The sequence below is a fragment of the Pomacea canaliculata genome, linkage group LG7 (genome assembly GCF_003073045.1).
Source record: "Pomacea canaliculata isolate SZHN2017 linkage group LG7, ASM307304v1, whole genome shotgun sequence".
In the NCBI taxonomy this organism is placed as follows: Eukaryota; Metazoa; Mollusca; class Gastropoda; order Architaenioglossa; family Ampullariidae; genus Pomacea; species Pomacea canaliculata.
The window spans coordinates 6,478,214-6,494,156 of NC_037596.1; the positions used below are offsets into that span (position 1 = coordinate 6,478,214).

Here is a 15,943-nt window from a genome sequence, read left to right on the forward strand (position 1 = left end):
AAAGGAATCTTGAACAACAATTGTGTATTTTTAAACCTTACAGTCACGAACAACGAAATATTCATTTTCTGATTTGCACATAACTGTTACATGCTGGAACGTAAAACTAACTTTGTGTCTCTTTATTCAAGGCTCTTGCTCAGTTAGGTATAAATGTTTGTCATAATTTAGATATCTGGCTATTTATTCTACTTACTAAAAACAGAGGAACCATGTTTGCCTGATAACTTCATATGTTTATATATATACACACACACACGAATGTTAATATTATATTAAAACATTATAGTGTGGAGATTATCGATTAAACTAATTATTTTGTAGGCAATATTTTTAGAACTCATTGGTTTTGTATTGAAAATTAAAAACCCAGTTAGAAATAGAGTACATTAAACCCATACCATCAAACCCTTGCAACGCAAGCTGTCATCATGATTTTGTTAATTACTGACACACAGCATACTACAGCCACCAAATGACTGCTCTACGTTCGTGATCTCCCAAAATTATCTTTGTTATTTCTTGATGATCGGAGTAGTTAGTAACAAAGTGGTGCAAGAGAATCTGCATGCAGCAATGTAATTTCATACCCATGCAAACCCACATGTACCTACCAACACACAAGCACACCCACCCACGTAGCACTCCCCCAACCCACACACAGAGCACAGTGGGTAGGCATGCATCCAGTCTATAGAGCAGATCGTGATTCATAAGTTTATCTTCAAGCTGCTTGCCCGACAGTGTGCTTAGCTGACGTTATGTTCAGTATTATTTTTTTTCTTGTCTTTGTATGTCCTTTGCTTGAGCCTGCGTTAAACGCAGAAGTATGTGTGACCAAGACACATGTTAAGGTTGCAGTGGATTACACCAGTCCGGCAGCCTTGGCCATACCATAGAAAACACCATTTGAGTTTTGCAGTAAATCTTGTGGGGACCCGGTCTCTTTGATAAGGCCTTCATCCAAAACCAAGATCCTAAAAAAGTAAAAATGAAGATAGCAGAAAGTGAAAGATTGTAATATATAAAAATTAAAACACATGAGAAAATTGTTTGTCTTTTTCTTTTCTTCATCCTCAGTCATCATCAGCATCAGTATAGGCAGGTGTCATTTTTACATCTTTAATTTAAATTTTTGAGTCCATTGATTTTGATATATTGTTGATTATTATTATTTTTTATTCAGTCATTCGTTTTTGACATATGATACCCTTAAATGGGACATAAAATCACTCACAAGGTCTAGCCCGGAATTTTCGACAAGCCCAGAGACCAAATGTATTTAAAGGAGGCTTGTTTACCGGGTTACAGAGGGGAAGATGGCCTTAAGTGACCAGCAGAGGTGCTAAAGACCCCATGGGCTATTTCAGTTATAAGGATGGCTCAACAGAGAGTAACATCTGAAGGTTCTTTCGCATCTGTCAGGATTATCAGCTTGACACGGGGAGGATTAGTCACCTGTAGAGGGAGATAGTGGTCCAGTTGGGGGTGGTCTTCCTCTCGTCGGAGGAAAGAAATGGATAAACCCAGTGGTTGACAAGACTCGCCACTTAGGCCTGTCTTGGTGAGCAGGTTCTTAATGGAGCGACCAGTTTACTTCTTCATGTTTGCTCCTTTTGGAACACGGAAATATGGGATCTAATTTATGACACTTGTTTTTTCTCCCTTATTTCTTGGGCTGTCAAAACACCATGTTAGGGGCAGCAAATCTGTCACCGTTAAAAGCTCATGTCCTCGATGCAGATTTTGAAATGTTTGGTGCCATTACTGAAAATGGAATGTCCTTCCTCCTGTTCCTAAATACCACAGAGTCCAACCACTGATTGCAGCCAAGCGGTACCACATGGGTTTATCCAACAGGGCTGCATAGGGGCTACAGAAAGAATATAATCTATTATAATCTTAATAAGAGCGTGGACTAGCTTGACCCAAGCCACAGTCTAGTAGTAGCGCATCTAGGCAGCCGATTGATTAGTGTAGTCCTCTCCTCCTATTGTCTAGGGGGAAGGCAATGCCAAAGGGGAGTGTAGTTATGAACCATCTAATAGGAACCGCATCCATTAGGATTTCATCCTTCTCTTCTAAGGTGTACCCTACATTGCAAATGTAAGTACCCCAAAAGGAGGCCAAGGAAAAGGTAGGAGAGAAAGGGAGAAGGTAAGTTTCGGTTAGTGAATTTTAAAGAGGAAAGATCAAAAGGTAGGTGATAGAAGAAAACCAACAATGAAATGATAGGTGTTTTAGGGAGAAAGAAATAAATTAAAAGGGTCCACAGGGCGGATACAAGGGCAGAGAGTAGAGAAGCGAGCTAATTTGTTCCGTTTTAAGAGAGGGTAGGGTCTTAGGGCTATAGGGCGTGACTTTCAAGAAGTTGCATTATTTGGTTGGTTTGTTTGGCAGGAAAGTGCTTCCACCTAGAGAAGTATAGGAGTAGGTGGAAAGGAAACCAGAGTACCCGTAGAAGACCCCCGACGGATGACCTGCGAACAGATGTCACATACAGATGTGACCCAAGACGAGATATAAACCCAGGGCCTCTCCCCTGGCCTCAACTACACTACCGAGTGCGACTCACCCGCCAGCACGCGCCTGGGCTGTGTAATAGGAGGCAAATGCTCCTGATAATTTGTACCATTCACAAGCTGGTTAGTAATAGTAAGACACCTAAAGATAGATAAAGTTTTGGAAAACACTTTAAACTTTGACAGCACTCTAAGCAACCTTTAAAACGCCGCAAAAGAGATGTAGAACGCTAAGCTCAACGGTTACCTGTCATAATCCATGATGGTGTTCAGGCGGTGTGCGATGGTCAGCACAGTGCTGTCCTTGAACTCTGACCGTATTGTCTGCTGAATGAGGTCGTCCGTTTCCATGTCAACGGCAGCAGTGGCTTCATCCAAGACAAGAATTTTCGACTTACGCAGCAGAGAGCGGGCGAGACACATCAACTGCCTTTGACCGACACTGGAGCACACAAGTAAACGAACTATTCGTTGTTTTTTTATTTATTTATTTTTTTTTTACAAATAATAAATTATTTCAAATATTTTTGTACTTCTTAATGAAGTCGTCAAGCACAGTACAATAACAATGACTAAAAACTGGGCATTTCAGCTAGCATCTGTATCCAACTGCTGGAGAAGGAAAAGTATTCGAAATTACTCGAAGTTATTTTTAAAAAGTTACGAAAGTCATTCTGGTTTTTTTTTTCTCTTAGTTACTCTTTAGCCATAGTTGGTCAAACAAGCAAACAAAATATAACTATAAATATTTCTTGGTCATGTTTGCAAAAATAGTTTAGTAGAATTAGATACTGGCTTTTTTAAATGAAGTACAACGGGGTTGCTTATTGTACAGGGGGCTTTAATTGGAGTCTCTACCTCAGATTTTGACCACCCTCGCCGCACTGATACTCTAGTTGGCCCGGAAGGCTTGAGACAAAGTCTTGTAGATGAGCCAGTTTGAGGGCGTTCCACAGCTCAGAGTCTGTGTGCCGGTCTGTAGGGTCAAGGTTCATACGCAGCGTTCCGGAGAAGATGACTGGATCCTTTCATAAAGAAAAGAAAAATTGCGAATGCATTATGCAAAGTCCACAAAATACTTTATTAATTTGGAAACGCATATATTTAAATGATAGGAATGAAACCATACAAGAAAAAGAGATTAGGACGACGAAAAGGCGCGAATATTTTAATTGAAGTGAGATCCCCATTTATAATTGCTCAAAATTTTAGAGCAAGCACCTTATCCAGGTTTTTATCAAATGACATGTATTGATCTGTTTGATATGAGATTGTTACCATCTCAAAACAAAAGGAAGCTCGTCAAAGGTTTGGATCAGGAAACTATTCAGCATTCTTAATTCCAAGGGTAATAAGCTGCCGATCCTGCTTCACGGATGTGAAAGGTAGACCATGCCCACTAATGCGGAGAGGATAATTCAGGCATTCGAGAAGTGTCTGAAGGGGCTCTCGTACAAAGATCATAAAACGAAGCACGGTTGCCATTCTCGAAGGACAAGCAAGCTGGTCTGGTTTGAGCATGTGATCCGGCACAACTCTGTCGAAGACAATCCTTCAGAGTACCTTGAATGGCAATCAAGTCTGCGTGGTCAGAGGGAGAAGTGGCTTACGAGCGTGAAGGAGCGGACTGATAGTCCTGTTCAGGACCTGCTTAATATCGCCCAAGACCGGCGTACGGAGCGGGCTTTGTGAATTAACGTGTCTATCCATGTGCAACGACGGGTACCAGTGAAGGTACGAATGAATGAACCTGCCATCATTTAAAAATAAGAAACCCAGCAAATATACCTTATTCAGGCTCACTCATACCCCAACTTATAAACCTTATTCTGATTCACTCCTATCCCAACTTCACCAAAGACCCAACTATGACTATAAATTATCGACTCTTATTAGATGCATTCGTAAAACTGGTCTTACCTGTGGAAGGATGGTTAGATTCCTGCGCAGGTCGTGCAGTCCCAGTGTCCCCGTGTGGTGCCCGTCAATGTCTATCCTGCCGCTAGCCGCCTCAATCAGGCGGAACAAAGCCAAGGTCAAGGATGATTTGCCGGCCCCTGTTCTACCTACGATGCCCACCTTTTGAAAGACGAGTATTGTTGTGGTTCAACGCCGTATTATTATTATTAGCAAGGGACATTGACGGGGAGAAAATTAACAGAGATCAGTGAAAAAGGGCCTCGTCAGTTCATGCAAATAACAAAATGGATAATGCCGTAGGTGTGTAGCAGAAAGCAGACTGTGTAATCCACGCCAAAGGGCAGCATTCACACAGAACGAACCACAATCAGCAGCTCACATATCAGCCAAATCATGCAAGCAGGAATATATATGTTAACAGAAAAATGCAGTTCCACGTAGTACATCCAACAAACGGCATCTGTCGCACTGGAACGACGAATAAGCCCAAGCACAAAAGTTCACTGATTAATAAAGATCAAGCGGACATGAAGCCCACAGAACTGCGTCGATCGTGGTCTGCATGTCGAAAAGGAACCGAATCCAACGACACGGAAGAGGCTCCACATTCCACACGCACCATGGCAGGTCCGTCAAAAGCACGCACAACCACAAGTCTGATACGAAGAAGAGGTCAGACACAAATACCACAGAACTCTGTCCCCTCCATTTAGGCCACGAACTTGTATTACTGGCAGACGACTTTTCCCGTTAACTATTAAAACGAGGCACGATACTACAAAGCTTCCGGTTTAGTCACATTCTTTGCATAGGCTCGCCGAGACTGACAGCTGAGAACTTCGCAAGAGCTAAACGTTGGTCTTGGCAGACAGACAGCAATCCACATATACACGTCCATGGTTAGGCGAAGGGACATCCCTCTAATACTTATATTGTTTTTACTATTCAACTATAGCCATACATCCCTAAGGTGAAAATTTGTGAAAATGTGCGAATAGCAAGCTTTCAAGGTTTTTCCCTTGCAGTCGAACTTACAAACAATTAGCGTAACTAAAAATATTTAATAATATTAAATTTAATAATAACAAAATTTACTCACCTTTTGACCTCCACTGATGTGACAGGAAACCCCGCAACACCAGATCCAGACCAGGCCTGTAGCGCGTGGTGTAGTCTTTGAACATAATCTTTCCTTCTTGAGGCCAGCCCGTAGGAGGCGCTTTCTCAGGTCTTTCCCAATCTGCCTGTATTGAACATTGGGTAGGTTAGCCTGTATTGTACTGGTTAATCTTTACTCTGGTATAATTTATTTGTACTATTCCAGGACTTTCACGAGAACATACAAGAATCTTATGAGATACATGCTGAATGTGACATGACAGAATAATAACAAGAGCTAATGTTTGTATTTATACCAGCGCAAACAATCCATAGAACTCTCTTCTGCAAATCAGACAGATTTGTGAAGGTGAAACGGAAAACAAGGAAAAACGGCAGATTTTAAGTGAAAACCCTTAGTAATAATCTGAAGACTACGAAGACGATGAGTACAAATACGACCATAGTCAACATGCAAGGATCAACGACATAAACATATAGGTAGCAGCTACAACGACTTCAGCCAGCAGGACCTTTACCTCTATTTCAGTTTCAGCGTATTCCTTGACTCTTTCAACGGACACAATGTTCGTCTCCAGCTGTGTAGAGGCCAGCACGAACATGTTGAGGGCCATAGTGACCTGTACACAGCTCACTTTTATTTATGTAGTCAATCAAATAGGTGTGCGATTATAAATTGAATATTGTCTACGATATTTTAAATGCCTTTCTTCAGTTATGCTAATATCTTTAAATGCCTGGTTTGATGGGAATCTTGATTGCTTGTATTTTGGTTGTTGAAAAAGTATCGTTACTGCAGGGACTAAATCTTGGCTGGTTTGGCTTTATCATGTTTGTTTGATCTGTACCCCGTTCGTATTTTCTGTTTGCAAGTTGGGGTTGTGATGATGGGGTGATGTCGAAATGCGGAACGGTAGTTGTCACTACAGAAGATCTCTCAGAGAAGGGGAGAGAATACACCCGTTAGTTGTAAGGCCGCGGTATACCTAGAGGAGGAGGGTTAAGGTTAGGTTAATTTATTGAACAGCGCTACTTGTAATGGCCACACACTGGACACAGTAGTAAATAGGAAGCCAGACGGGATGGCGCCACAGTCGCAGACCGCGTTACTAGTGAGAAAAGGGTAAGAAGGGGTGCAGTGTGTGCAGGAATAAGTCAAAGTGACCATCTGTCCATCATGTGTTAACTACGTAGGATTGGATGTAGTAGCAAGTGTCAATTAAAATATAATTAGAAATTTAGTGTAAGTGTGCGCGTACACGTAAATGTCGGCGTGAGTTGGTAGAGGAATCGAGAGTGTGATCGCAACCTCTGACAATCTTCGCGTGCTCATTACGGGGAGTTCACGACACTAGGACTGCACAGTAATTATTGTTACTTTCATCTTTAGGCGCTTGTCTGTTCGTCATGGTTGCCAGGATATATCTGGGATGTTGTTAAGACAGTATATTTGTTGCTGGAATAGTATCTTGTTGCTATAAGTGTGACTATGTTCTAGTCGCGATACTTTGCAAGGACCATATATAGAATGGACTGCCGGACTTTTCCGAGTATCTTCTTGAGACCTTAGTGAATGAGTTCAGGTTTCGGTCTCAACACGAAGAGGAAGAGCAAACAACGCAGGATCTCGTGTTCCAAAAGCTGAAGTTTTCTGGTATAAACTTCGGTACGACCTAAGTTCTGACTACAGCAGTGACAAGCAAGGGTGTTATCCACTGCACGACCCAGCAACCCCGTCTCGACAAACCCACCAGCAGTCCACTTATATACAGTCCCTAGCTGGGATTACGCACGTTCATGGCATAGGTGACAGAGAGGCCGACAAGTCCACTGGACAAGCTGGTGTCTATGATTGCAAACAGGGCCGCCGACAGGGTCACCAGGGTTCCAAGCGTCTCAAGGCGCACTCCCAGCCACCTGTAGGTTATTTATTAGCCAACTAATTAATAAGGGACTGATAAGAGCCACTGACTGCCTAGTTCGTTCCAATCATACATTCAATCATGCAGCCATGCACTACCTAAACCTCTACTCAGATACATACCTCTGAGAAACCAAGAAAGCATAGTAGCACACGAGGTTCTTGTCCACTCTGTTCTGCGACTCCTTGATGAATCTTCCCACAGCACCGTAGGCGCGCACCGAGCTGGCCCCCTGTATAGTCTCCGTGAAGTGAGTGTACACGGGGGACCGCGTGGTCGACTCAAGACGTCTCAGTTGTCGCGATGTTCGGATGTAGTATAGCTGCAGACAAAGGGTTCACACATCGGTTTTATGGATTCGAATCTTTTTAACAGTTCTTCCACAAGTTACAGCTTTTGACATCAAGATTAAAAATTGTAAGTGCATGGTTTTTCTCGTTATGTATGTTTTACGACTTTGTATATACAGTACTTGTTATCATTTACGTATCACATATTCACATTAAAGCTTGCAATAGTTAGCGAATCAAATCTAGAATGTTTTAAAAGCGATAAATCATTCAGGAATTGTCAGTATCAATGAAAAATGTCAACTCTTTTTTTTTTTTTTTAAAAAGTCGTTTAAGTGCAAAAAGTATGAAATACACAATTATTAAAAAATATTCATTTCTTACAATCTATCGAATTGATAAACTTATGACAAAACAAATTTAAACAAAGCCAGACAGCATTTAACTCGTGTAAGCGATTAAAGAAAAGAAGAAAGGAATGAACGATGGCAAAAACTGGGGCACTGATAAAACAAGAAAAAAACCCCACAAAAACTAGAGTACGAGTTACCTGGGCCAGCCTGTACAGGATACCGAGGGGAACTACGACTGCAAGGAAGACAGGAGTGCTATAGGAGATGAGAATGATCGTTGTCAACATGTTGCCTGAGCTGATCATCGTCTGGCGCAAGGTGAAGGTCAGTTCCATGTCCAGCGTGTCCACGTCACGAGAAAACCTGAAGCACAAAATGAAGGGTATACTGAGAAGTTGTCAAGATTCTGTGGAGGCGACTGCTGCTGGATCAATTAAAAATCAAGCTGTTTATTTGAATTTTACAACAAACCTTTCAAGCAAGGATTTCTTACACAAAAATACTTTTTTTTTCTTCGTATTCGCTGAAGATCTGTTTTCACTCTCTTTTTGCTGCGTTTTCGTATTACCAGTCATTTTTTGAGCTGACATCTTTCATTCCACATCATGTGAGTGCCACTTGTGTGTAATCTGTACCGTGTCAAGAGCGAAAGAAGAATGAGTAACAAAACCTGTAAACTCTATATACTCATTGTCTTCTTAGAAAAGGTTCCGAGTGTGTTGTCCCCTAGGAATGTTAATCGCTGGATTAAAATATGTTTTCTGGGAGAAATGCTAATGCTAATTCTTTCAGCCTTAGGTAGGCCGATTGAAAACTTCTAAAATGAATGCTATCACCATGGATCAAATCTCCTATACCTGTTTACTATTCTTCCAACTGGCGTTGTGTCAAAGAAGCTCATTGGCGCTTTAAGAACACGTGATAGCATGTCGGAGTGCATATTTCCTGATGCTCTGACGACGCTGATGTTGAAAATGATGGCATAGCCCAGCATAAACACGGCTGCAATACACAGTAGATCACGGCTGATAATAAAAGAAATTCTGATCACGTTGAAGATACCGTACCGTTAGCATATGCTACAAAAGCACTTGAATGTTTTATAATTCGGTATGTTTTATAAATAAAGTGCCAGCTGCGTGTTTTGCTGACTAGTCAATAAAAAAATGAAATAACGTGAAAGTCAAGTTTTAAAAAATGGCAGAGTTGAGATGGAATCCTAATGTTCTAAGACACAAGTATCATTACAATACTGACATGAACAAAGACGGCATAAAGGTATGTTATCTTTTCACAACGTACCCACAGAAAAAGCCCCTCGAAAAAGGAAAATACAGAAGAGGATAAAACAGAGAAAAGACACGAATGCATACATAAACTTTCTTTCTCTCGCGCCATACGATAATTTCCCAGAAGGGTGGTTGGTGGGGAGGAAGGCGAAGTGAGATAGAGTGGTTGACCTTGCACGACTCCCAGTCCTCCATAGACACCGAGGTAGAGAGCGTTGAGGTCGTTGTACTCCTTGGTACCCGCCATGGAGATGTTGGCCAGAGTGCTGTCATCAGTCCACTCGCTCAGCCATATGTTGGCCGCTAGTGATGCTCCTTGGTACAAGACGAAGAAACCAAGGATGAAGATCCAGGCGATATTTCCCATCGCTGTAAAGTACTCGCGGTACACAGACAGTTGTACCTGTCATAGAGGAGACATGTGTTGTTTAGACTAGCTAGGATGCTACGATGACTAGTAGAAGTTAGACAGATTTGCAAACCTGTCATGGCAAAGCATGGTAGATGTAACTGTAGACCGACAGGAGACTAAGTTGTAACGGATAAACAGAAGAAAGAACGAGAAAGAGGAAATAAATGACTCCTTGCGTATGTGCGTGCATGGAAGAACGAGAAAGTATTTCATAGAAAAGAGCTCATTAAACAATGTGTGGTACGATAGCCGCTGTGGTTCTACAAATATGTGTAGTATAGCCTAGGTTTTTCTGTATTGACATCAAAGAAAGGTCTCCCAGTGTACTATAGAAATGTCTGTCGTCTGTATGTCTACTGTCGAAACGTGTACCGTGTCTGCGTTTAATGTCTTTCCTTCTCTGGTACTTACGTTTCCTTTCATCGTCTGCTCTTCCTCTACAAGTTTCAGCACAGGTTTCTTTTCTGGCGCTACCTTCATGGAGATGGAGTGCGTTCCTGACACAGTACGACTTCTTTGGCGCTGAAAACTCCTTTTTAAGCTGCTTTCGAACTCTTTACTGATAACAAATGGTGAGCAGTAACCTGTAAAACTCGCTTCAAAATTAAAAATTTACTTCCAACAGTCCTATATACGATCACATGGTTTCATTCAGTCAATTATTTCATTAAATAGTCTTTTTCTTTCATTTCCTCCTGCTTCTTGTTCATTATAGCTATAGGCATGGACAACTTTGAAAACGGTCACACTCCTGCTAAGCTTCTCAGAACCACAGTAAAAACCGATTTGCCCATGTGACTCGACCTGGAGCCTGTTTAAGACCACCTTTTAGGGCATTAAAGGAGGACGACGCCTAGGTCAAGACAGGGATCATCGGTTGGCGAGCTTACAGAAGGAAGTAAAACTTTCAACACTGGACCTCATTGAGACCGATGTGCATCTTGTATTACTGGCATTGTACGTTGTGTTACTGGAAGTTTACATTTGTATTACTGGAAATTGTGCAACCAACTTACCTCCTCTCATCACCTGACGTGTGCGTGTCAGACATCATAGACTCCAGCCGTTGAAGCATCCGCACTTTCATATCTGCGACTGTAGTGAGATACGACTAGAGAACTGAACTAACAATAAACCCTTATGATATGAGTCAAAATAAAAGTTTTCAGAAGTAAATATTTACAAAGAATAAAAATGATTGCTGCTGGAGTCTTTTGCGGTAAAATATGCGAATTCTCAATGGTTTTCTCTGCTGGGAACTTAGTGTATGCTGAACTTTATGGATCAAGTACTATACACTAAAGATTTACTTTTGCTGGCATATCCTCCTCTTCATTAGCAACAGAGTAACTAGATGTCACCTACTTTCAGGATCTTCTCCTTCTTCTTGTTCCGACTCGTTCTCCATGGCAAGGTAAGTTTTGAGGAAAATGGCGAAGTCGCCCTCCTTGGCCAGCAGGTCCTCATACTTGCCCATCTCCGAGATCTCGCCGTCGTTGATGACAACGATGAGGTCAGTCATTGGTAGCCAGTGAACTCCATGTGTTACTAGGATTCGCGTCTGCAAAGCGAAATTCCTCACTAATCTGCATATTAAATTTTTGTTGAAAATTGTTTTTGGCTATTAAAATTAATTTGAACCGACAGACGTGTATTATTAAAAAATATCTTCAGAAATGATTAGCCACATTGACTTTATAGTCTCATGTATTATAGAATATTAGAACAATCAGAAATAATTCCTTTTTTTTTTGCATCTACTTTGTTAGCCAGCAGTCCCTGGTTGCCGAATGACGTGTTGGAAGATGTGCTTGCCCACGTGACTGTCCACTGCTGACAAGGGATCATCTAGCAGGTAGGTGTCGGCGTCGCTGTACACAGCGCGGGCAAGGCTGATACGCTGTTTCTGACCGCCACTGATGTTGATACCCTGCCAACGAAACAACACTGCCACAGATGTTGATATTTTGTATCATCCAACACTGTACACTGTATGTACACCTGGCGCTACAGATCGTCATTCGTCCCTTGACTGGTCGTTGGCGGAAACTTATGGATAAAATTTAAAATTAAGTATTATGCATGAAGTATCCTTGATGTGGTCCAATCAAACATTACTTTGTGAAACGCTTTTATAACACACCTTACTTATGATTTCTATTTAAGAAGTAGACGAAAGACTGTTGGAAGATTTATGACTATGTATCTCAGTTTATACAGCGTTGAGTGCACTTGTTTACTTTTTTTTTTCAAGTGGCATAAAAACAGAAGAAAAAATGTCGGAATACATGATGTACCTTTTCACCGATCTCTGTCATATCTCCATCAACGAGAATCTTAAAGTCGGACTGCAGTGCGCATGCTTCGATGACATGATTGTATCGTCGTTGAGACATGGAGCTGCCGAAAAGAATGTTGTCGCGAGCCGTAGCGTTTAGGATCCAAGCTTCTTGGGGCACATAGGCAATAGAGTTCTGTCGACCAGAAGTCAATTCTCACTTGTGTTAATTTAATTAAAAGTATGAGAATAAGGGCGGGCGCATAGGAGAATAAAACAGAAGGGTCATGCATAATAATTAACAATCACAAAAGTAAGATACCCCCACCTAACCCTTCCCCCACACACCAGAATTACAACTGTTTTGCCTAACCTTGACAACGACTCTTCCTTGTAGTTTTTCCATCTCTCCTAACATGGCTGCCAGCAGTGAGGACTTGCCGCATCCTACAGGCCCGACAACTGCAACCAGTTTTCCCTCAGGAATACTTAGGTTGATGCTGAGAACACAAGGGAGAGCGTTAAATAAGGATTTTGTAGTTAAATGTCTATCACAGCGCAATTTTTTTCAGATAAATATACCCAAAAGTATAAACGAGTATTTCCCAGTACAGAAGTGAGTAGCGCACTCCAATTTCACTTTTATTAAAACATCACATACAAATAGAGAAAGAGACAGAGTTAAAAATCTTGACATAAAGAATATTCATAGATGTGTTTACTTCGTCAACGCTACATTCAAGATATTATATGTTACTTGTTCATATCTGTACACATTTAATAACTTCATGGTCTCTTGAAGTTTGTAGGCTTGTCTCTGAGAACAATGAAGGAAGCGGTGTTCAGATTCAGATTTTGGATGAAAGTATCCTTTACTGAGCTCAACCCACTGATTTATAAAAAAACTAAGTCGATTTTGCTAAATTCCCCCCATGTGATTGTAGATCTTACTTTCTTACCTTTAGGTAACTATTTCAAGTAGAATTTTGAGCCTACTCACAAAATTGACGGAGTTATAAGCTTTTTAAAATGTTTGAGCGCCATTTTGGATTGTTTCCATGGCAACCGATACCGTGACAAGTGCAGTAAAACCATTTTTTAAACTCAAGGGAAAAGTGATATTGTCTTGCTATTGTATCTCTGAGGAAAGTCTGAGACAGTCCATTTATAATGTTTGCCCAGTCGGTACCTTTTATTCAATCACTTTAAACTACGATTGCAGATGCGAGAGAACAACAGAGGTCAAGGGAATGACGAGAGTCATAAAGAGAAAGTAAGAAAGTGACAGGGAGAAGGAAAGGAGTAGGGAACGGGCTAAAAAAGAAGGGACAGGATGACAAAGAAATAAAGACGAAGAGAATTACTTTCGTAGGGTGGGCTTGTCGATCTCGCTGTCCCATCTAAAAACACCGTCTTGGATAGCAATGATGTCATCTGAAAGTAGATATAAAAAATTTAAGTAGATTGTTTTGGTAGTATATTGACTTGATTTGGAAATATATCGCATCATAATCTGCTGGACTTAAAAAAACTTTGACGAAAAACCCACCTGCGATTTAAAACAGCTTGTCAAGATCATAAACTATATTTGAAACATAATTAGACGTTCATGTAAAACATGGCATCGACATTCCCTCTTTTCTTCAACTTTTTTCTGGTAACTCAGATGGTAAGACCATAATTATTCCTCGTAAGAGAAGTGAGACGACGAGCAAGGGTATTTTTTATGCTAGTTAGAACTATTTTATGTTGCAGTTTAACGGGAACAAATAAAATGCGGCGATGTGGAAAGGTGTGAACTACAACTCACCGGCTGAAGGGTCTCTGGTGACGTTGTCAGGACTAAGGTCTCCCCAGTTCAAGAAAGTGTTCAAACGATCCAGGGAGACAGCAGCCTGCAGAGTACAAAAAGTGAGTTCAGTGAATGTTTATGAGAAAACGTCGTTCTGTGGTTGTGTAGCACGTACACACCTACATCTCAGTACAGACAACAACAGCTGACGAGAAGCGGGGGCTTAGAGAAAGAGCAGCTCCACCACCGACGAATGATAGTTTAGGTAAAATCCATCAGAAGGTCTACTGAGCGATGATTGCCGTCTGAGATATCAAAGGCCATGCAACCGTCACTTGCCCACGTCACAAACGGTGGGGTAAGTCTATAGCCTACTACTAGATAAACAGTGATGTATTTTAGGCCTTAAGCTTTCTTATATAGAATCGTAGCTCTACAAAGTAATGGCATAATTTAATTTATCGAATTAGTAGTTATTAAACTCTTTTCCTTTTCAAATTTGAATATGTGTATTTGTTATTTATGCTCACCTGGACAAGGGAGGCAAGAACTTGGGGGAGCAAATTAATTGGTGCTCGCATAATGTTGAACAACGATAAAGACACAAAGGCCGTGGCTGGGTCCAGGTAGCCCCCTTCTGAGATCAGTATGTAGGTTGTGAAGGACGCAAGAGTCACCTTAAAATGAAACGAAATTTTTATGGAAGAGCATGGCTGCTGCACGCTTCACCGTCGTCTTTGTAATATTGCTGCTGCTACTACTAATGATGTTAAAGTGATTATTGTAGTTCGACAAATGTGTACTTTCTTCTATCTGGCTTTCCCTATTTTTTTCTTTTTTGAGATGAGGCACTTAAATAAGCAGCTGTTAATTCTGGGCTAAAGAATGTCACTTTGCACTATAAGTGCGCGATGAACAACCACAAAGCAAATTTTAAAAAATCGAACAGAAAATGAGCAGCTCAGACATAGAAAGGTTTGTAGTCAGGAGTTAGGGGCCAGCTTTCGTTTGAAGTCGCCGAAGTCACTGAAACAAACGAGGAAAGATTGAGAGACAGCCAGAAAACTTGGTTTTTCTTAGCAAAATACACTGTCCGGCTTACCAGATAGGGGATCAAATTCCAAAGAAAAGTAGTGAAGGAAGAGAGATATCCAAAAACTTGAATGTTTCTCAGTTCTCCTTTCCTGTGTTCCAAGATTTTCTTCTCAAAAGATGGTTCCCACGCGTACAGCTTTAGCACCTGCAATGAAAAGGTCAAAACAACACAAATTTCGTTAATGGTGCCGATGGAAGTGGGATGGTATGCTGTCCAATTGTGCCCCTCTATCCCACCCGTTAAGCGACCCACGAAATACTGATCGTCGAAGGTCCTTACCTTGATTCCACTCAGTACTTCTGTCATGAGGCGAAGACGCTGGTCCTTGATGCGCATCGTGGAAATCTGAAGTTTTCTTTGCTTGCTGGCAACAGCAGCGTTTAAAGGGATGACAAGAATGAGGATAACGAGCCCGGCTAGAGATGCCACGCCTGTAATGAGCAGAAACCAATAACAAAGATTTAGCACACAGTACGTCCAATAATAGAAAAGAAGAAAGGAAGAAAAAGAAAATAAATAGCTATTATTGAAAGAAGGGAAAAAGAAATTAACTGATAAAAAACGGAAACGAACAAGAAAGAAATGGTGCATAACTTGAAAGAATTTTTTGTAAAAATCAATTTTGAACCTAAGATGCCCCACAGCTGATACAAAGCAAGTCCAATCGTCAGAGGAGAAGACCAAATCATGTATATAAATGTCGTCACATCCTGTAACCTCTGACAGTCAGTTGACATCAGGTTCACGATCTCTCCCACCGTTGAGTGACGTTTGGATTCGGGGCTCATAGTTAAGGCCTGTAATGTTTTAAAACTGTAAATTATTGTAAATTCCCTTTTATGAAGACTTACAAGATAACATTACTTCAATAGTTACAGCGCCACTTTTGTTTCAGATTATGTTTTCTACTCCCTTGAATTCAGAAGATTTAATGTTTGTGGCTGCAAATA

At 41.1% G+C, this 15,943-nt stretch overlaps 1 protein-coding gene across 1 annotated transcript in view; it reads right to left on the minus strand.

Moving 5' to 3' along the window:
• LOC112568331 (multidrug resistance-associated protein 1-like) overlaps positions 1-15,943 on the minus strand; it is a 23,201-nt gene continuing 7,258 nt past the window's right edge. Inside the window, 25 exon segments of the mRNA XM_025245589.1 lie at positions 1-977; positions 2,770-2,964; positions 3,381-3,547; positions 4,443-4,601; positions 5,542-5,569; positions 5,571-5,686; positions 6,080-6,181; positions 7,355-7,478; positions 7,606-7,805; positions 8,324-8,489; positions 8,984-9,128; positions 9,587-9,818; positions 10,239-10,386; positions 10,844-10,922; positions 11,193-11,388; positions 11,589-11,615; positions 11,617-11,757; positions 12,125-12,301; positions 12,479-12,605; positions 13,470-13,539; positions 13,916-14,000; positions 14,428-14,574; positions 15,000-15,137; positions 15,273-15,424; positions 15,622-15,790. Of these exon segments, the coding sequence (XP_025101374.1) occupies positions 866-977; positions 2,770-2,964; positions 3,381-3,547; positions 4,443-4,601; positions 5,542-5,569; positions 5,571-5,686; positions 6,080-6,181; positions 7,355-7,478; positions 7,606-7,805; positions 8,324-8,489; positions 8,984-9,128; positions 9,587-9,818; positions 10,239-10,386; positions 10,844-10,922; positions 11,193-11,388; positions 11,589-11,615; positions 11,617-11,757; positions 12,125-12,301; positions 12,479-12,605; positions 13,470-13,539; positions 13,916-14,000; positions 14,428-14,574; positions 15,000-15,137; positions 15,273-15,424; positions 15,622-15,790 (3,402 nt within the window). The 3' untranslated portion in view covers positions 1-865.